General features: G+C 42.3%; 1 protein-coding gene across 1 annotated transcript; it reads left to right on the forward strand.

The window, feature by feature from the left end:
* Nucleotides 1-4,430: 4,430 nt before the first annotated feature.
* On the forward strand, nucleotides 4,431-21,572 carry LOC147442610 (serine carboxypeptidase 24-like). The gene is made up of 14 exons (XM_086529394.1): nucleotides 4,431-4,441; nucleotides 4,538-4,663; nucleotides 6,931-7,006; nucleotides 8,243-8,614; nucleotides 8,748-9,045; nucleotides 9,700-9,807; nucleotides 17,175-17,270; nucleotides 17,657-17,749; nucleotides 17,883-17,971; nucleotides 18,653-18,955; nucleotides 19,451-19,596; nucleotides 20,487-20,579; nucleotides 20,890-20,995; nucleotides 21,189-21,572. Exons 1-14 carry the CDS (start codon nucleotides 4,431-4,433, stop codon nucleotides 21,333-21,335), a joined length of 2,064 nt encoding a protein of 687 aa, XP_086385520.1. The 3' UTR covers nucleotides 21,336-21,572.
* Nucleotides 21,573-21,872: the final 300 nt, after the last annotated feature.

The raw sequence follows: 21,872 nt of genomic DNA on the forward strand, positions 1-21,872 counted from the left end.
GACCTCACCATCCCTTTTTCCACCAATTCATGCACTAGGGATGTCATCAATGAAAACATCTTGGGATCCATTTAGGAAATTAGACAACTCTAATCCTCTTGATTCCCTTTATTGCGAGGATATGGTGTTCCCTGACTCATTAGAATCTATGTACATGCTCTTTTCCCTGTAGGTGAAGTAGACTTTCCTTTCAAGGAAATTCATGTTGGAAGCCATGCGATTAAACCATGGTGCCCCAACAATAACATTCTCTTGTTTGAGAGGGGAGATGAAGAAATCCTTTTTGTCCACATAGCTTTGGACATGAAGCCTTAATTTTCCAATTAAGGAAGTAACTGAGACGTCTTGTCTATTGATAGCTCCATTGGCTTTCAATGCATCTCCCATCTCATGGGCTTGTATGCCTAGCTTAGTGGTCAACTCCGTGGATATGAAGTTGTGAGTTGAACCAGGGTCAAACAAAATAAAGGCATCATTCTCTTGCATCTTTCCCCAAGCATAGGAAAGGAGAAATCCTTGGCAATGAGCATCCTCTTTTGGAACTTCAAACATAGAGGCTCTAGGAGTCTCATTGCGGGCAATTCTCTTGGGTCAAGACGATAACCATGGCCTTGCTCACCACGCTTAAAACATTTGTGGTCCTTACGAAAATCTTATAGCTCTTTAGGAGAGAGTTTATTTTTACCTTTGTAAACTCCCTTCTCCTTGGACCGATTTTTGTTGTTGTTGTTGGAATGGCTTTGGGAAGAATTTTGGGCATTGGATTTTCCCTTAGCATCACTTTTTGTCTTTATTTTCCATGGGCTTGACATTCCATCTAGCCCTTGCTGGAAATTGATGCGCAAAGCAACCATGGTGTGGTGGATTACCCTGGTGATAGGACCAGGCCGTTGAGAGTTGACATACTTGGCCATCTCTTTGGGTAATCCCGCACAGAATTGTTTCTTTTGCACGGAAAAGTCTATCATTTGAAAGATAGTAGTCTTGAGATGTAAATCCCAAAACTTGTCCACATATTTGTGGATAGACTCATGAGAGAGAATCTTTAAACTTCACCATTTGGTAAGCACTTTGTCCTTTGCATCACTTGCAAGGAATTGCTTCATGATGGAAACTCGTAGAGTTTTCCATGTCTTTGAGGCTTCACCATTGCCACGAAGGCTAGCCCACCATTGACAAGCCGATTTTTGGAAGTGCATAGCTACATGGGTAGCTTGGAGGACTCCGTGAATCCCTCGTCTCCAAAGGCCGCATCAAATTGTTGGATGAAGGCCAATACTTTTTCGGTAGCACCAAAGGTGCCATCATAGGTGAGAAAAGAGATACTCTTTCCTCCCTCTTTGAACTTCTTTAGCTTTTGTGACCTTTGCCATGCAGGGTAAGATTTGCGATGTCCTCCCCTCTTGTATTCTCTAGGAGAATAGCCATAGCTTTCATCGGTAGAGGAGGAAGGTGAAGAAGAAGGAGAAGAGGAAGAGGGTGACCTCTTTCTTGCCCTTTTCTTCCTTTGTTTCCTCTCTTCCCTTTTGGAGTGACAAGGAGAAGGACTATGGGTTAACCATTTCCTCTTGGGAGGAGTTGGTGATCGTCTAGACCGCCTTCTTCGTGGAGCCACATCTTTGGAGGAATTTAGGAATTCATTACTTTCTTGATCTTTTGATTCCTCCTCTCATATCGGAGAGAGTCGTCTTTTGGGGGTCTCTTCAAGAGGCCTCGTAAGCTCTCTCTCCTCTTGGAGAGGAAAGAAAATCCCATAAGCACGAAGTTGTTGAGTAACTTTGGCTTGCAAAGTGGGTTTGCCCATAGCCTTGCCCATAGCCTTGCCCATAGCCTGTTGCAACCTAGTTGACAAGATAATTAACAAACATGGGGGCATCATGATTGGCACCTTCATGTGCAAAATCAAAGTTATCAATGTTCATTCTACTCTCTTGGTTATTTTTAGCCATGTTAATTAAACTTTCATGTTTACTTAGTGTATGCTTTGGCAATTCAAAACCTTACTTGCTACTCCTCTTAGCCTTTGAAAATAGGCACTCAAGTATCTACACCCACGGCTCGATTTGTTTAAGTATAGAGAGTAGTGGAGTGGGTTTAACATAGCAGAGTTGCCAAGGGATAGCTCCTTTCGGACTTCTTATGGCTCAATAATGGTAAATCCGTAGGCAAGTCTAAAAAGACTCCATTATTAAGACCAAAGCTCCCATGGTGTGCACTATATCCCACATAGTGGGCTCAATAAAATCGATAATAGATCCCAGTCCCATTTACCCTAATATAATTAACAAAATAAACCATTAATAGGCTACTTAAGGACCCCTCTTCTTAAGCAAGAAAAGAGAAACCAAATACTATGATACCAATGTAATGGAAATGGCCTATGAACTTTGAGAGTAGGGGAATTAGGAAATTAGGTGAAGCACTTTTGAGAGATCACTTTGTGAGCATAGCGGGTGAACTTAATTGATGGTAGCAACATACACATGGTACTTAGTTAACTTGGCATAAACAATACTTTTGCAAGAGAGATAGAGTTTAGAGAACATGACAATAGTTGAGGACCAGATTCATATGGAGCCGGTCCCCCCTCCAATAGGCATTTATATTATAGTTTCTCCCATCAAGAGAGACTTGGTACAATACAATCTTTGTGTTCCTTGTGACCTAGGTGATGCAATGAAGATGAAAGCTTCATGCATCACAAGCATAACATAAACTTTGTAGAAAGCATTAACTATCCCAAGCCTCAGTCCCAAGGCCTTAAACACCTTCAAAGGTGGAGAGAGCTAGCGAGGAATGAGGGTAGGGAAGAGGAAGAAGAAACATTCCATAGGAGAAAGAAATAGTTCCTCACTTATCATTACTCTTCTTGCTAGCATACATAATAGCATAGTAATGGAGATGGAGAAGATGGCAAGCTTAAGCATTGAAGCATGGCTCTTGGTTGGATTTGCATTCCATAGCCAAGAGTGTTGATGTAGGCTCTCACTTATCACAAGCTTGGAGAAGGAGGTGGAGTTCCTCAACTTTCACCAAGTGAGAATGCCCTTCCAAATGAGTGTGTGTGTGTGTGGAGTATATCCCCCTAGCACCCCCCTTCCTTGCTTTGGGCAAAATTTCTACATGCTGCAAGCTCATTGGACCCTCTCCCCCTAGCCAATCACATGCAGCATGCAGTCAAGTACATGGGTAGTCTTTTGACAAGTGTCCTACTTACCCCTTAGAGAGAGAGAGAGAGCTTGAAAATATCTCGATATTTGTTGGATGGAAGTAGAAGCTCATTGGACCCCTCTTTAGCCCAACCAATAGCATTCAATCACACCATGTGGTTAAGCTTAGTGAGAGTCTGACATGTGTCCCATGTGCCCTTTTAGAAAAGGGGTGCTCCTTGGGTGAGTGGAAGGTTAGGTCAAGATTCCCCAACCTTTGGGACTTTTATGCATAGGAAGCTTCTCAAGAAACTTCCTCATTAAGTGTGTAGGGTCTCTTTTTGACTCAAGCATCTTACCCCCCATGCATAGGAAGCTTCTCAAGCAACTTCCTCATTAAGTGTGTAGGGTCTCTTTTTGACTCAAGCATCTTACCCCCCATGCATAAGAAGCTTCTCAAGCAACTTCCTTATTAAGTGTGCAGGGTCTCTTTTTGACTCAAGCATCTTACCCCCATGCATAGGAAGCTTCTCAAGGAACTTCTTAATTAAGTAGGACAAGTATCTCAAGTACCTTAGTCATCAAGCATGACAAGCACCTTAGGTGGAGTTCCCACCTCAAGCTCAGCCCTAGCTTGGGTTGCCTAAGGTAAAAAGCACGGGCTCCCACCTCAAGCACAACCCTAGCTTGCTTAAGGTCAAAGACAAGTTTAGGTCGGGTTCCCACCTCAAGCTCACCCCTAGCTTGCTTAAGGTCAAAGGACTTTTAACACTAACCATTGGAGGTCTTTAATGAAGCTAACCCTAAGGTATTTTAAGCTCCATTAGTTGCACGTTGCTCTTTGATAGACTACCTCCTTTTGGACCCGTATTGAGATGTAACCATCTCTCCTCTTGGTCCCCTGCTGAGATAAGTCTAGAAGCACTTATTACACATTGCTCTTTGGTAGACCATCTCCTTTTGGACCCGTATTGAGATGTAACCATCTCTCCTTTTGGTCCCCTTTTGAGATAGGTCTAGAAGCACATGTCTCAATTCTAACTCTTGTTTCCGTTTATTCTCCCACATTAAATGATCAGTTTAATATGAGAAAATCATTTGGTAAAGTTAGATATTAGCCTCCTTACTACGATCGAGAAGCTGGCGACATTGCTGACAACGTCGAGGGTTTTGAAGTAGACAAGGACATACTCAAGGAGTCAAAGACTTTTGTTGGGACACAGCCATATAGCATAGACAATGTTGAGAAATCCAATCTGTTACGTGGCTGAGCGTAGCGAGATGTTCACGAGGTATTTTTGGCTAGCACAACCACTCGCTTAAGGACCAAAAATTCAATATATTTCATCTATGATATATTGTCACTTATTATGTGGATAAATATGCAGGTGGATGCTTAACACTTTCCTTCAAGAGGGACATGCAGTGCTTGATTGTTTTGCTAGGGCAGACACTATGGTGAGGGCATGCAAAACTCTCAACCGGCATTGCATTAGCATAGAGATGGAAGAGAGGTGCTTCTAGAAATGCATTGCTTCCATCATGCACTACCCTCCTTTGGGGCTAAAGTCTCATATTGGGGAGGTTTCCCGCTCCGCAACAATGCAACCACCATTGAGATCTACAACTATGCATCCATCCACCACATGTATTTCCTCCTAGAGTCCTACACACTCCATATCCACCATGCCACCCATTGTTCCATTGGATCCTACACTCGCGTCTCAGCACCACATGGATGGACGTCCTTCTCGCCTCCAACAATGGGTGCTCTCCCTCTTCCTTTAATTATGTAAGGATATGAATGTTTTGTCCCATATCAGCATCCATATGGCATTCCATTGAAGATGTTTCCACCATTGCCTTACCCATGTACACCTCCCTGTTGAGGCCATTGTAATCATGTTTTTCATTGTAGTGAAAGTTTTCCCTTGCTCATCAAGTCTCTCTCTTCATGGTCAACTACGGGTGTCTTTGTGTGTGTGTGTGTGTGTGTGTGTGTGTGTGTGTGTGTGTGTGTGTGTGAGAGAGAGAGAGAGAGAGAGAGAGAGAGAGAGAGAGAGAGAGAGGGAGAGAACTAACATCAAGTATTTATTTTTAGCCACAATCCTTGGCATTGTAATAATGGACATCATAAAGTTATAGCATGAAATCTCTCTCTCTCTCTCTACAATAGTTCACGGTCTTCAATGAACACAAGACATAATCTTTTGAAAGAGATAGTATTCTGCTCAGATATTCGTGGCGACTCCTTGTTATTGTTTAATATACCAACATTGGTTGAACGAACGAAGACAATCATGAGAGAGAGAGAGAGAGAGTTTGCAATTTCTCTTGAGCAATGGTGGTGCCAAGGGAATGGGAGAGGAAGAGACATGAAATGAGAGAGAAAGAGAGGCAGAGATTGAATGGGGGAAGAAGAGAGTAAGAGAGATATCAAGAGAGAGAGTAAAAAAGAGAAAGAGAGATAGAGAGAGAGAGAGGGAGGGAGAGAGGGAGAGGGAGAGAGTGCATATAAGAGAGAGAGAGAGATAGGGAGAGGGTGTGTGTGTCTAGAGAGAGAGAGAGAGAGAGAGAGAGAGAGAGAGAGAGAGTGAGAGAGATAGAGAGAGGGTGTGTAGAGAGAGAGAGAGAGTGAGTGTAGAGAGAGAGAGAGGGAGAGAGAGAGAGAGAGGAGGAGGAGAGGGAGCGATGAGTGCCCTGCTGCTGCCGCGCCAGCCCCCCCTTGTCCTGCCATTGGCGGGCTGCCATCGCGTCGCCTGTATCTGCATCCGCCCCCCTCCAGGTTTGCGACCGCTGCCTCCAGCCCTGTTCAGCCCTCGCCTGTGCATTCTCTTTCAGCCCCTTTCCAGATTTGCCTTCTTCATTGCCAGTTGCTAACCCTACTCCATTGAAACCCTCGGCTGCCTCCACTTCGCCTCAGGCATTAGCTGTGTCGTGCACATTCCTTGCAAGCCCACCCTCCCTTGCATGCCTTTGCCTGCGTCAACTCGTGTGTGTGGGTGTTTGTGTGAGTGTATATGTGTGTGTTTTTGTGGAGTGTGTGTGTGTGTGTGTGTGTGTGTGTGTGTTTGTGTGCACGTGTGTGTTTGTGTGTGGGTGTGTTTGTGAGTGTGTCTTTGTGTGCCTGTGTGCGTGTTTGTGAGTGGTTCCGTGGTTGGTTTTGTGTTCTTTGGTCTGTGTGCCTGTGTGTATGGGTGCGGTTGCCTGTGCAACTGTTTGTTTGTGCGTGTGAATGTGTTGTGCAGCGTCCTGTATTGCGCGATTGTGAGTCCTGGCAAGGTGCCTCTTCAGGTGGATCCGCACCGATTTTCTTCCACTGCTTCGTGAAGTCACCTTTCGCCTCTACTATGGGTTGTACACTGCAGCGCGCGTTTTGGACTTAGCCGCCTTCGACACCCGCCTGCATCGCGGCTCCAGTTTTGTCGAAAGCTGGCTCTCAGCACTGTGAAGCTTTACTCTGCTACCTCCTGTCTTGGCTTGCGGTTGTTGCAGATGCTCCTCGTGGTTCCTTCATGAGCCGCTTCTCGCCCATACTCTTACCTCACGACTTGGTGTCCTTTTTGGCGCTGGGCGTGTTCGTGCTTGGCAGGTTTTGGGCTGCACAACAACTGCCCCCTCACCAACTTCCTGAAGGTTCCACTGTTCGTCAGCTACGAGGTGCCTATCCTTCAGAGGCCCGTGGAGTTACCGTCACCTTTCTCTACTCTACCTAGTTGCCAGGGCACTTTTACCCTCATTAGGATGGGTTTTTCCCCTGGTGTTTTTTTCAATTTTACAGGATTTTACAGTTTACAGGTTCTATACCTGCGGACATCCTTGTAGTTTCAGTATTTTCAGTTCTTCCCATTTTACAGGTTCTATGCTTACGTGCAACCTTGTATTCTTGCCTTCGAGCGTTTTGTATCAGTTTGTATGCCCCTGAGCAGGCCACCCTGGCACTTTGGGGATTAGCATACTCAGTAATAGAGTTATGGACTTGGTGACAAAAGAGAGAGAGAGAGAGAGAGAGAGAGAGAGAGAGAGAGGTAGAAAAAGCATGTGTGAGAGAGAGTTAGAGAAGAGTATATGAGACAGAGTGAGAGAGGGAGGAAGAGGTTACAAATTGCTAAGGAAAGAGGTGCCAAGGAAATGAGAGAGAGAGAGAGAGAGAGAGAGAGAGAGAGAATCTTTTTGGGAATCTACTTGCCCGATTCCATAAAAGCGCTTGCCAAATTTGCAATCATACTTTCTTTTTTCAAAAGCCTAGGCACAGACTGGCTCGACATCTCAGGCTCAAGGCTTGCCCTCGTTTCACACCGAAAAAGAAGTGGAAGCTCTAGGCATCCGGGGTGAAGAGGCCACCTGAAGCAAGGGGGTCGAAAACTCGTTTAACATCTTGGGCAAATCGTGATTTGCCACGTACTCTCTAGTACACCCCTATAACACACTTTTGGGTGGGCAGTTTGAACCCCCCCCCCTTAGCATTTTGAATGGTTTGTGAGCGTGCACGCTGAACTCCTCTGGCTTTAAACCCACCTCCTCGAGTCATGAGCGAAATGTCCGTGTGAGATATGGGTGAGGCTATGCTAGAGGGGGGTCAATGCAACAAAAAGCGAATTGTGTTCAGAGAGTTGAAAATTTCAAATTCTCTGCACCACTATCGAACTTTCGACGGCAGCCAGTTTGCACATTTGGCCAATCAGAGAAGAGAGAAAATCTTTGAAACCCAAAAATACTACCCTCAAAAACAAGGATTTTCTTCAGCCGAATCAGGCGATCGTTTTGCATGAAGCACGCTAATAATTTTATGGCGTTACTGAAGGGAATAATGACTCAATGAGGGTAAAAAGTTAAAAGAGGTAATTCGCGCGATAAAAAGTGAAAAATCCAGTAGTTAGCGATTGTCGAAAAAAATTACAGAAAAAGAAAAAAACTGCCACTCACGTGCACTGAGATAGAGATACTCTCTCTCTCGCTCTCGCTGTCTCTCTCTCCGTTGCACATGCGTTCTATTTAATTTTTCTTGTTTTCTCCACCGCTTTCCAGAAATTAAAATTGCTTGATATCCTGCTAGTTTTAGTAAAATATTTTCCCTGCTGACTGAGGAATAGTGTTACTTATTTAAGGAAAAGCGCGCTCAACTGAAACTACGGCGTGTACTGCAAGCATTCCGCTTCAATCCCACAGTGCAGAAGCTCTTCATACAGACAGCTCCCATTCCTCAGAAGCTTGCTTGCAGGGCTGGTAGAACACTCGAAGAGCTCTTGATCATCCCTTTCTTGACCCTATTTTTACTTTACCGCCATATATACAGTACCCAGATCTGTTTAGAGTTTTTAATTATTGTTTTTAACTATGCTATCCTTAATATCATTTCTCAGCCTTGTCGGTATATATTGTATATAAAAGACTCTTTGCCCACCAATTCTGATAGTGCTGTTGCCATTGAATTTGGCTTCTATTTCATTAGTTTGAATTCAATGGTATGGTGCTCCCTTCTCTTTTGCTTACTTAATTACTTTCTTTGATCGTTTCTCCATTTCGCTTAATTACCACGTGCTATAGTTGCCTTTGCAAATTTATATATCATTATGGCCCTTCAATTTGCATTTTCAGGTTAAATTGAGCAGCGCAGGCACGGGAAAGAAGATGTGGAGCTGTATGGTGGTGGCTTTAGTATGGGGATCAATGAGCGAGTGTGTTCGAGGGCAAGAGCAGAGAGATGAGTTCACACTGGCCAGGGAAAGGGATAGGGTGATCAGCCTGCCCGGGCAGCCGCCTAATGTGGAGTTTGCGCAGTATGCAGGGTATGTGACTGTGAATGCAAGTCATGGCAGGGCTCTTTTCTACTGGTTTTTTGAAGCCAACTCCGCGGAGTCTGCGTCCAAGCCCTTGCTACTATGGCTGAATGGAGGTGGGTAGCGCTCTCTCTCTCTCTCTCTCACACACACACACACACACACACACACACACACACACACACACTCACACACACAATGGTGGGTGGTAGTGTATTTTGTGAGAGAGAGAGAGAGAGAGAGAGAGAGAGAGAGAGAGAGAGAGAGCCCTTGCTACTATGGCTGATGAATGGAGGTGGGTCTCTCTCTCTCTCTCTCTCTCTCTCTCTCTCTCACACACACACACACACACACACACACACGTGTGTGTGTGTGTGTGAGAGAGAGAGACATTCATCAGCCATAGTAGCAAGGGCTCTCTCTCTCTCTCTCTCTCTCTCTCTCTCTCACACACACACACACACACACACACACACATGTGTGTGTGTGTGTGTGTGAGAGAGAGAGAGAGAGAGAGAGAGAGTTTTGCTAAATTATGTGCTCTTAAGCTTCTAAATAACGAAATAAATAAATGCAATTCTAATCTTTGTTCAATAATTGCAGTGCCATATTTTTTAAAGAAAAATAATCCAAATAAGACTTGAGCTCTCGCTTTCCTCTGCAGGAGAGTCTCACATGGGAAGCTGCAAGCCTTTCCAACTGTTTCAATTGACGCCTTTGGAAATCATATGATTGATTTGGTCTGATATTGGTGTGCACTGTGGTTGTAGGGCCTGGATGCTCATCTGTGGGGTATGGGGCCGCCGAGGAGATAGGCCCCTTCCGTGTGAACTCGGACGGAGCCTCTGTCTCCTTCAACAAACATGCCTGGAATATGGGTACTCCTCACTTTCCCTCATTCTCTCTTTTTTCCATATCTTTATTTTAACCTTCCCAACAACTTGGAATACCTTTCCTGTGAAAATGAGATTTGAGGATCATCTTTTAGTGGGGGAGTCCCCTTAGTGCTTGCTGACATTTGACCTTGGTCACTCCAAAGACTAGCCTTTTGTCAGCCCGTGTGGCTGATTTGAAGGCTTTTAGATAGTAATCTCCAAGTCCCAATGCTCCCAACAAACCTAGGGTTAGTGTAATCCCACCTACTAATCTTGAGATTTACCTCTAAATTTTAAATTTTGAAGGTGAGAACTTACAAAATTTGGTGTAAAAAACTTCTTATGTTGTCAATTTATCTGTAATATTTATCATATGTAGGTTTTCCAAGTTTTGGAGAAAAAGTTTTTTTTTAGCATTGTCACCGGCCTTTGATTTTAGCGAATTAACACCTTCTTGGGCAAGGGGTGACATACTCATATATACCTCGGTACAGAATTTAGATGACAGAAACATGTATTCCAAATGTTAGATAGCCTACGAGTTAAGCAACTTCACATACCATATATCTCACAGGTTTGCCATAGTTTATTAGATAAATATGGGATTAGTGCACTTGTCATTCACAACACAGGGCACACTCATACGTCACACACATTTATGTGTGTGAATGTGTGTGTGTGTGTGTGTGTGTGTGTGTATGTATATGTACATCGATGTATTAATTGTATTTATATTTATGTATATTAGTATACATTTGCATAAATGCATATAATTTTGAAGTTATGGTGGGCGGCAAAATGAAGCTCCCTACAAATAATTTGGACCCATGTGTTGGAGTTCAAGACTCAAGTTGTCAGTGTGTGAACCAGTGACCACAATGGCTACGAAGTCAGATTTTTAGTCGGGTGGAGGTTGCCGCAACTAGCTTCAACCAGGGAGAGGCTTGTGAGACCCCGTGAAGACATTCATTGTGCTAGTGTGTGCAAGAGCACTGTAAGAGAGATGATTAGAGAGACATGAAAACAACTCCTATGGTATAATGAAATTGAGTAAAATAGTACCTCTTTTATGGGCATCGAGATTTGTGTACATGATGAAGTGCATCATGTGGGCACGGTAGCTATGTTCATGCTTCATGGTCATGTTATTGATCTTAGAGGTAGGTTGTATAGGTTGCTATTAGCATAGGGTTACATACAATCCTCCCCTAGCCTTAAGGTGGAAGTTAGCTATAAGCGGGTAATTGGGTAAGGTGCAATCTTGAGCTTTTGAGGGTGCTTAATCAGAAAACGGCCAAAATCCAAATTAAGTAAAAAGGATATATGTGCACGGGCTACAAGGAATAATATAGACTTTCTTCCACTAAAAGAAATAAGGTTCACCTAAAAGATGACACGAGGGTATGGAGCATTGATATTTATTGTTGGCGTTATGGTGGGTCCAAAAGTGAGGCAGGATTGTGCTCTTGTATGTGTGATGTCTGTAAGAGAGAAATTGATAACCCACAAAGAACTTTTGAAAAGGTATTGAGATTTGAGTGCCGCAATGGGTGGCATAATCATGGTTGCATCATTCAATGCACCATGGGGCATGGTAGGCATTCTTATGGTGGGTCCACAAATGAGGCAGCATTGTGTTATTGTGTGTGCGAGATGTCTATAAGAGAGAACCACCAAAAGAACTTTTCTTGCATGAAAATGAGTAGAAAAGTGACTTTTGAAAAGGTATTGAGATTTGAGTACATCGTGGGTGGCATAATCATGGTTGCATCATTGGGCATGGTAGATATTGTGATATTTCAAGCTCATGTAAGTGAGCTTATAGCTAGGTCATGTAGGTTTCCATAATTAGCATGGGCTTACCAATGTTTGTGTGTGTCTCTGCGTGCGTGCGTGCGCGCGCGCACGCGCACACACACACACAGAGAGAGAGAGAGAGAGAGAGAGAGAGAGAGAGAGAGAGAGAGAGAGAGAGAGAGAGATGAGATGGAATGAAATGTTATATTAAATGTCTTCAATAGTCCAAAATAACCTCTAAGACCAAACTTATACAATCCTTGTGGATCCAATCCAATGTCTGGGTACAAAAATACAGAGAGAGAGAGAGAGAGAGAGAGTCTCTTTCAAAGGTAGCTTTCATTCTCTCTCTTCATTTGGTGGCCAAGGCACTCTTACTCTCTTTAGTAGGGTTTTTTCCATGGTCATGTTTTAGCCCATATAGTTACTTAGTTTCTACTCATGCGACTAGATGCAATGTGCTCTTAACTTTGATACACGGGTCCAAATACTTATGACTTGAACTCTAACACGGGCCCAAATCAAGTATTGGGAGTACCACTTGTCCTTTGCCACTCATGTCTCTCTCCGTGGATGAAGCATGTTGCGGCACCTTGCATTGACAAGAAGGTTGGAGCTTTTGCTAGTGTGGGTTACACCACAATAGCAAGCTCGATTAAGTTCTTGGTAGAATCATTGTTACTGATGTCCTCATCAAGATAGCATCTGTTGGTACGTCTTTTGAGAGCTCTTGCCTTTGCCTTTGGATGTACAATCTCAAGACAGATGACCTTGCTTTCCATAGTTGTAACAATGGCTCTAGGACTCCCTTTTAGTTTTTGATGGAGCATTTTGCATTTTTGAAACTCAAACCTTCCCTTTGGAGAGTAAAACAACTTGCTCCTCAATGAGAAAAGAGTTGAGATAATCAAAATCTAGCTTTTCTTTGTAATTTGCAAGCATAATACCTTTGCAACCATGTCATACTCCTCAAGCAACTTCGTAAGCACCAAGGTAGCTAATTGAGTACTGGTTTATGCACTATCCATAGTTGAGATTGATCATGGACGACCTTTGCCTTCATAAAAATGATTGCATGGAAGTCTGGGTTTCAAACATGAGGGAAAATAAATGTTTGAGAAGGGTGATGGCTTGCATCGTAGAGTCTGGATTAAATATGTCTATGAGCTTTGACCATGTCTCACTCACAATTTGCAAAGTCTGTACAACGAGAGAGGTCCCTTTGTGAGTGCTTGAACAATGGCAGATTGAATACTCGCATCCCAATCAACGCATGATTGAAGAAACACATATCCCGAAGGCGAGTCCACCTATTGTTGTTGGAGCTCACATGTCTTGTTTGAGAGACATGGACAATGTCCCACAAGGCTTTGCGTAGAAACCAAAACAACATAAACAATTTCCAATGAGCATAGTTGTCTCGAAGAAGCTTGTTGTTGGCGTTTGAACACGGGAGAGTCAGCTTGAGGTCAAGGTTATAGGGGAAGAACTTTGAGGATCAGGTAAAAAATCGAAGTGTCAATCCAATTGGAAATAACCTTCCTCAAGTTTCTCCACGTTCTTGCTCCACGTCACTGCACCCACCGATTCCAAAGGTGTTGCCATGCTCAAACTCTTCTTCTCCTTCGTTTGTGTTTCTCACAATCACGAGCCAATTTGCTGGGATACTACGTCAAAGTTGTTGACATGTCAAGCCATTGAAGAATGGAGCCAAGTTGCAGATCCTGGCCGAGAAGCCTTAAACCCTAAGTGAAGAAGCAGAATCAACAGACGAAGTTTATCGACTTACAAAGTCTTGCTGAGTGGCCTATTTTAAAGAAGAGTTCCCACCATCTTATGGGACCTTGTTTGATGGGGTCCAAGTGACATAAAGGCATTAAAAATAAAGGAAGCCCCCCCCCCCCCCCCCCCCCCCCCCAGCACACACACGCAAAGAATTGATGATGTGGCAACTCTATGGATTCTTGGAATTCACGCTGGCTATGTTGACGTGGCAGCAATACCAATTTTGTGCTGACATGAGGATGTGGAAAACTATACAGACAGACCCAGATTTTGTGCTGACATACTGTACAGATTTTCCCAAAACGCATTGGCAGCTTTTTGTGCGCTAGTGCTTTTGTGGCCAAATGATTTTGAGTTTGAAGCTTTTCATGTAAACTACTTTTCATAGGCCAAAGGCACTTTAAATAAGTGCAAAGGGCTTATTCTCTAGCACTCTTTTGGGTGAAGGTGCAAAGCACGAGTACCGGCATTGTATTAAGTTCAAGTAATATAAAGAATTACCGAAAGGGGCGCCAAGGATTGGGGCCAGTACTCTCTCGGGTGGAATTCTGCCACTCCGTGTCGCGCGTGCTCTCCATCTCTTTCAGTTCAGTTGTTGTTGAAGTGCTAAAAGTCTGTTCAGTCTGTTCTTTTCCGTTGGCACGTGGTGCTCGTCCCGTGACAATGGTATTAGAGCTTGAGGCGTGTGCTTTTTTCAAAGCATATCCGTCTTACCAAAGAGTAGACATAGCATTTGGACTCATAGTCTGAGAGCAAAGGTCTCTCAGGAGTTGTAACTTTGCTCAAGCATTAATATAAAAAGAAATACCGAAAGGGGCACTAGTCTTTGGGGCCAATCTCTCTGGGCACGGAATTACGTCGGGCTGTGTTCACTCAAGTAAACTGTGATCAAGTGTGTGAATTATTTTTAAGTGATTCTCGCGTGTCGTGCCAGATTTCTGACTTGGGGTGCTTAAGTCTGTAACAAAAGTAGACGATGTAAAAGCGCATATATAGTACAATGGCTATGCGCCTGTTAAAAGGCCAAAAGGCGTCTCTCCCAAGAGGCAAGGGTATCTACCACATGGCCACCAGGGGGTCCTACAAAGATGGGTCAACCTCTAAAAATGGAACTCTATCTTAGCTCTTTGTGCAACTCACCAAAGCCACATGGTATCACATGATCACGTGTTGACTAAAATGGAGATACTACACACCTGAATGTTGCGGCATATGACAAGGGCCACATACTCAATAATAATTGTACCGTATCTGCATCCACTTTTTGGCAAAAACTTGCACAGGCTGTTGCACCAGCTCTTGTTTTATAAAGCAAGTTGGCATGAATGGCAGAATGAGAGAGAGAGAGAGAGAGAGAGAGAGAGAGAGAGAGAGAGAGAGAGAGGAGAGATTCTTCGAACCAACACACTCGCCAATGAATTAGATGATTATTATAATGGGGCTGGAGGTACCTATATACCCCTAAACTGAATTGCTAGACTCAATGAATTCTCATGTCAAATAAGTTTAAAATACCTTAAATGACCTTGGACATTCACTTGAGATCCATAACTTTATCAAACAGGTTTAGGCACAAACCTAAGTATAGTTTCTCAATGCTTAGTAATCAAGGTAGCCCCGGCTTTTTCTCATTACTAATTTTTTCGAGCGAACTTTCCATTTTGGAGGTGCGACAATGTGCCCCATTAATAGCAAGGAATATTTGAATCCCTTTTTTGATGATCTTTTCTTCTAACTCAAATGCTCGAGTGTTTGTGGTAGAAAATCAAGAAAAATGTATCAAAAGGAGCATGCCATTGGCTCATGGCTCATACCTAAGTCTGTCATTTTGGCTTGTTGATGCCATTTTTTGTTGAAACAAATTTCAAAAGAATATTACCTTTCCACATTTGTTTCATCTTTTGTAACCATATAATCTCGTGGAAGAGATATAAGGTGCTCCATGAGTGTGTGTGTGTGTGTATGTTCCACCTACATAAGAGAATGAGAAAGAGTATGTAACATGCTACTCAATGTCTCTCTTTATAGAGACAAGATAACAGATGTCAAGTATCTCTCAAAGTGAATGCTATCACAAGAAGATTTAGAAATTTTCTCATGTAGGAAAACGGAGTCTTTTCTAGTGTTTTTCATACAATCAATAACATCACGAGCTTCTGCTCGAGAGGCACCGCATACCTAGCTAGGTACGATTGGGGGCAAGGGACCCCCGGCCCCCCCACCGGGCCGGCGGTCCCCTGCTCCCAATCGTACCTAGCTAGGTATGTAGTGCCTCCCTCACAGAAGCTCATGATGTTGAGGTAAGTCACAATGTAGGAATTATTGTGAGAAAACTTCTTGTGTATATGTTACCGCCTTTCTTACAAGAAATAGGAAGACTAAAAGTTTGGCATCATCAACTTGCCATGTGGCACTAACAACAGACATCTTCATTTTTGGTGATCGGCTTCAAGGAGTGCTCGATTTTTTGTTTTTGGCCAAAAACTGGGAAACACACAAGACTTAACATATTGACTATATTTGAAGGTTTTTGCACTAAATCTCTCTAACTTTTGTAGGTTTTTTACCCTTCAAGTATAAAATTTAGAGGTAAATCTCAGATATGTTGTAGGTGGGATTACACTAAACCCTTGGAGTTTTTAGTTGGTAAGTTTTGAGGCTAGCAACAGCTACAAGATTACGCTGCAGTGTTGCGTAGCAGGCTATGGCGGACAAGGGAAGGTTGTCGTACAAATACGCACAATGAACTGGCAGCTCAGCTCATTATAAATACATTGGGCGATCTCTCAGATGCTCTTTTGCATATAAGTATGCTGTTCGTATAAAAGACCTCAAACCAGTAACGACCGCATTTCAACCAACAGAAGAAAAGACCTTTCAGAGACACCATGATACATGATGAGTTCCGCGTATGCAAAGTTACTAAATTATTATGCAGACAGTTTCATTACCTATGTACGCAAAGTGCAGTTTTCGAATCCACAAACATTATTTGACATGGTTAGTGGCATTATCTGTGGAATGCATGCTATGTGGGCATTCCTCCTACCGCAGTGACCTATGCATGCCGCTATTGTGGTCGCAGCCATTGATAAAAGGGAATAATTCCATGATGAGATTTTGATGCTTGGGTTAGCGAAGTATCACATTGTGATGGGTAACGATTTTGTGATTAATTTGCCGAGTGTGGTGCTCTTCTTTGGGCATAAAGTACCCTCAACTCCATTCACGCAGCATTGTCTTCGGTTGTTAGATATGTTCAGACTAGAGTTGTGAGATGTGATTGGTAACCTTGACAAAACTGTCAGCAAAGCATCTTTGCATCACAGTCACATGGAACTGAAAACGGAATGAGACTGCAAGCTCTGTCAAAGATAGAAACGGCTTTCTCATTTCTAAGGAATGGATTAGCAATGGCTTTGTATATATTTTGTATGCAACCCTCAAAACTTCATGTAGAAATGGTTCAAAGGAAATGAGAAACGGGTGACTTTGGAAATGGAATTTCCAATCTGATAGCCCCCGAAACGGAGTTTCCTTGTAACTATGATATGCGTTCATGTGGAGATGTATGCAGGCCTTTTTTGGTGTTGCCGAGCCACCCTTTGCATTGGTGACTCTTTGCTTTTAAGATGGGCCCTTATTATTTGTTGCTCGTAGGCTGTTTCTATATGAGTGCTCCCTTCCCTTCAAAAAAAAAAAAAAACAAAAGCCTTCACTCCAGCCTTTTGAGCCCTTGATTAAAAGTAGATACCCAACTTATAATTTTCTTGCTGTGGATTTGGCAGAAACGAATGTCTTGTTTGTGGAATCTCCGGCAGGGGTGGGCTTCTCCTATTCCAACACCACCTCTGACTATGAGAACTTTGGAGACGCTCAAACTGGTATGCTCAAGCTGTTCACTAATTTCTATACTCTAGAGCATAGGTGTGCGTTCTTTTGTGCATACACAATTTATGAGTACACAGTTCTTTTTCTCTCTTTGTGTAACATATATGTGTTTTGGCCTCCTAAAGAAGAATTTTGCTCAGGAATGCTTGTTTGTGCGCTCTTTGTGCATACACACATCTTTGACTCCCTTTGTGTAACATAGATGTGTTCAGGCCTCCTATACAAGAATTGTGCTTTAGAGGTATAGGAACTGTGCTTAGGAATGCTTGTTTGTGCACCTTTTGTGTGCATACACAATTTATGAACACACAAATCATCACTTTCTTTGTGTATTTGTGTCACCTGGGTTTAATGTGCAGTATGTTTTTATTGTGTGTAGCATTGGATGCCTACGCTTTTCTGGTTGGCTGGTTTGAAAGGTTCCCCCAGTATAAGACCCACGACTTTTATATTGCAGGAGAAAGTTATGCAGGTAAGTTTGTTCATGTGCTATTCACTTCTGATATATGCCATTTTCTTAAAAATCTGCTCACATGCATGAAAATACTCATTAAGTTTTCTAATTGATTTATTGCGATAAGCCCTTGCCAATTTCTCTATTGTAGGCCATTATGTTCCACAACTTGCATATTTAATTTCCCAGATGAACGGTGCTAGCCAAAGCAACATTCAGATTCGGCTGAAGGGCATTCTTGTAAGCAATTTTTTTCTCTGGGTTGAAGTTGATCATTTGTTTCTTTTGGGGAAAATTACCATAATACACCTAAAATTTGTGGAAAGTCTGAAATACCCCTCAACTTTCAAAAATTCCCAATTTATCCTAAGTTGTACCAAATTTTGATGTATTAGCTTGATTTTTGCATGGTCTATTCTTTTCAACAATAGATATCTATCTTTAATTTTTGTAGATAAACTTTTGGCCGCCGAGAGAATACAAATAAGGATTCCTATGAAGACTTGCAAAGAAAAATGTCTTTAGAAATGTTTGTGAGAATAACAAGCTGTATTTTGGGAATTTTGAAAAAATCCAAGGGCATTTTGAGAATTTTTGGTAAAATACGAGGGGTATATTGGGAAATTTTGAAATTTGGGGATATTTTGGGATTATCCACAAATTTCAGGTGTATTTTGTTAATTTTCTCTTTCTTTTGCATGCCTATATGAGCTTCATACGTTTTGCAAGGTTTATGAAGCTGTTTAACGCAATATTGGTGAAACATGGGGATTTCCCATATGTTTGCGACTCATAGTCAAAACTTTTTGCAGTCGTAATGCCCTTGTGTGGTTGACAAGCAAGTCAAAGATGCAAATGCATTTTACCTACTGAGATATGCGTTGATGAAACATGCTGATTTTCTGCCTATGTGAAAGCCAGATTGGAAATGCACTCGTCGATGATTTATTAGACATGACCGGATTAGTGGATTATGCATGGAGCCATGCAGTCGTTTCAGATTCATTCTATCATAATGTCTCACAAGCTTGCGATTTTTCAACAACAAACTGGTCGAGCGAATGTGTTAGCCTTTTGAGCTCTCTGTTCTCGCAATACCGGCCCATCAACATTTACGACATCTTCAGCGATGTTTGTGTTCCATCTGTCCTCAAAACTCATCGTCTCAAGGATTTGTCCATGACTTCATCTCGACTGGGTAGATCTATGAGCTTCAAACCTGAGGTAATTTTCTAATGGAGTGCTAAGCACAGTAGGTTGTTATCGGCTGTGAAGACCTTGAGCATGCTAGAATTTGTTATAAGCACAGCAAGATGTAATTTATGCTATATTAGGGTTTAGCCAATAGGGTGGTGTGTTTCGCAAGTGCCTAGTAGTACCTGCAACATAGTGCTTAGCCTTCATGAGTTTACATATTTTCAATTTTGTTCTTTGGTCGATGAGGGGATACATTATGGCCGGGGCTCAAATTATACTAAGGTGTAAAATACAATATAAGAGATAGTGAAGAAAAGGAGCGAGACCAGATTTGTGTGTGTGTAGCTTTGTACTACGCCTTCTCCATCACTTCTATTCTCTACATTTAAAACTGTCATTCTAGGTTGAACATGATATAGCGGAGCGAGAGTTTTTTCTTTTTGATATTGAATCAAACTCTCAGAGTTGAGATGTTCCTTTTCTTTCATGTTTTCTAAAATATGATGGTGTTTGATATTCTAGATGGACAAGAAAATACCAAATGGGGGAGCCGGTGAGGCTGATCCTTGCTTGGACAACCATGTGGCAATGTATCTAAACCGGCTAGATGTACAGCAAGCTCTTCATGCTAATACAACAGGAGTTCCTTATGAATGGACAGGATGCAGGTGCACTTTACTCCTGATTTCTAGCTATTTATGTGCACCTTTGAAACTTGGTAGGGAAAGCCGCGGTGCATGTACATAGCTTTGCTCTGTTGCCCTGTTGGAATGAAGAGAGGAGAGAAAATAGAGGAGACCGTACAAGTGACCTAGAGACCTGAAAATAGGGAGTACCCTGTTTAGGGCTGACTCAAGTCTCTAGTAAAGTGCCACATTATAAAAACCACGGCAGGAAGACTGAGTAGCTTCAATGAAAGTTTTACCTTCTTACTCTTTCTTCACAGTTTAAAACAGCAAAAGCATAAAGGCACATGGACACAAAAGGAACAATATAGTCACCACAACTAACCATAGTGACCATCTAAGCAGATTTATTATCTTGGTTTGCTTCTTAAAAGATGTTTTAAATTCTTGTGAAGGGCTAAGTTTAGAGCAACCTCCAGTTCGCGCAGTTCTCTTCCCTCAGCTCTTATTTCAGCATGTGGCAAGGGAGTGGGTTGAAGTACTGGAAGAGAAACTCTTTGCAATCACCATAATTGCTTGTGTCTCTATTTTTGTGGCATCTTAGCTTCCGCCTTTGTTGACGTTCATGTTTCTCTTCTTACTCCTCACGACTCACTTGGCATAGTTCTTTCCAAGAAGAATCCTTCATACCAAATCAGCAATTCTGAGCACATTAGTATATCTCTCTAGCATGTGTTTTTCTATGAGTGAACTTTTTCATGTGAGGTTTCTTTGAGCTAAACTGTATCAGGACATTGTAATCTAATCGTTGCGCAAACATTTATCATTAGGCATCAGAGAAGATAATTTATCTTTTGGGGGCTTGGAGTTCATATTTAGCCTTGAAAGATTTAGTACAGTTTTCCTAAAATTGGTGATAAATGTTCTGGCAGTGATCAAATATCAAGTTGGGACGATTCGCCGATCACAATGCTGCCCATTTTGAAAGATTTGATGGCAAGGGGTTTGCGTGTATGGATGTTCAGGTAATAAGTTTGAGTTCTCAATAGCTTGAAAGATTTAGTACAGTTTTCCTAAAATTGGTGATAAATGTTCTGGCAGTGATCAAATATCAAGTTGGGACGATTCGCCGATCACAATGCTGCCCATTTTGAAAGATTTGATGGCAAGGGGTTTGCGTGTATGGATGTTCAGGTAATAAGTTTGAGTTCTCAATGCTAGCTGAGGTATAAAGTTTTCCTCAAAATTATTGTTATACGGATTGTTTTTGTCTTGGCTAGTGGCCATTGGTGAGTTCTCTCTGCTAAAGGGGGGCTCTTATATTTGTGGTGACAGTGGAGACACAGATGGACGTATTCCTGTCTTATCCTCGCGGTATTCCATCGGGGCTCTCAAGCTGCCGGTACTTGTAAGCTGGTACCCATGGTATCACAATAATCAGGTATTGGGTAATAGGGCTCTCTCTCTCTCTGTATATATATATATATCTGTATATGTGTGTGTGTGTGTGTGTTGAACATGTATAGATATGTATATTTGCTAGATATGTGTATATGTATATGTATATGTGTGTGTGTTGCTTGTATAGATATGTATAGACATGTATGTTTATCTTTCTTACTATGCTGTCTCAGGTAGCTGGATGGAGTGAAGTGTATGCGAACCTGACTTTTGCCTCTGTGAGAGGAGCAGGTCATATGGTTGCCACCTATCAACCAGAAAGAGCCTTTGCTCTTTTCTCCACCTTTCTCAAAGGTGGTTCTTTACCAGCTTTGAAGTAAGTTGGGGGCCCAACATTTAATTTATACAGTATGGGAACTATACAGCATCCCACTAAAGAGACTCTATTGCATTAAATTCTCGATTAAACTATATCAAAAGCTAAGAGGCAGCTGCCTTCTCTGGCTGTTATTTGTGTCAGAGTTGGTTAATCAAAGCTCACAGAGGCGGTTGTAATGCACCTGCCTGTCAAAAATGACAATTCTAAATACTCAAATGTATATGTTCGCTTTTCTTTTTCTGTGTGTGTTATATTGTATGCAGAAGTAGTGGTGCAAAGTTCATATTTCTTCTCAAATTAGTTTGGAGGAGAAGCTTTTTATCCATGAAAAAGCATTCAAGGGCTATATTGGTTAAATTTTAATCAAACATACTTTGAGAAACAGGGTTATCTTTTAGTAGTTGCTCGAAGTTCGCAAATGAACAAGCTGTTGCTTGAATGAGTTGGTTCACTTTTCTTGCAAGAGTGGGCTCACTATTAAAACTTTGTGTAGCATGACTTGCTGGCATTGCGTTCCGGTAAAAAGGAGACGTATACC

Source organism: Adiantum capillus-veneris, chromosome 14 (genome assembly GCF_014529385.1).
Source record: "Adiantum capillus-veneris isolate H3 chromosome 14, ASM1452938v2, whole genome shotgun sequence".
NCBI lineage: Eukaryota > Viridiplantae > Streptophyta > Polypodiopsida > Polypodiales > Pteridaceae > Adiantum > Adiantum capillus-veneris.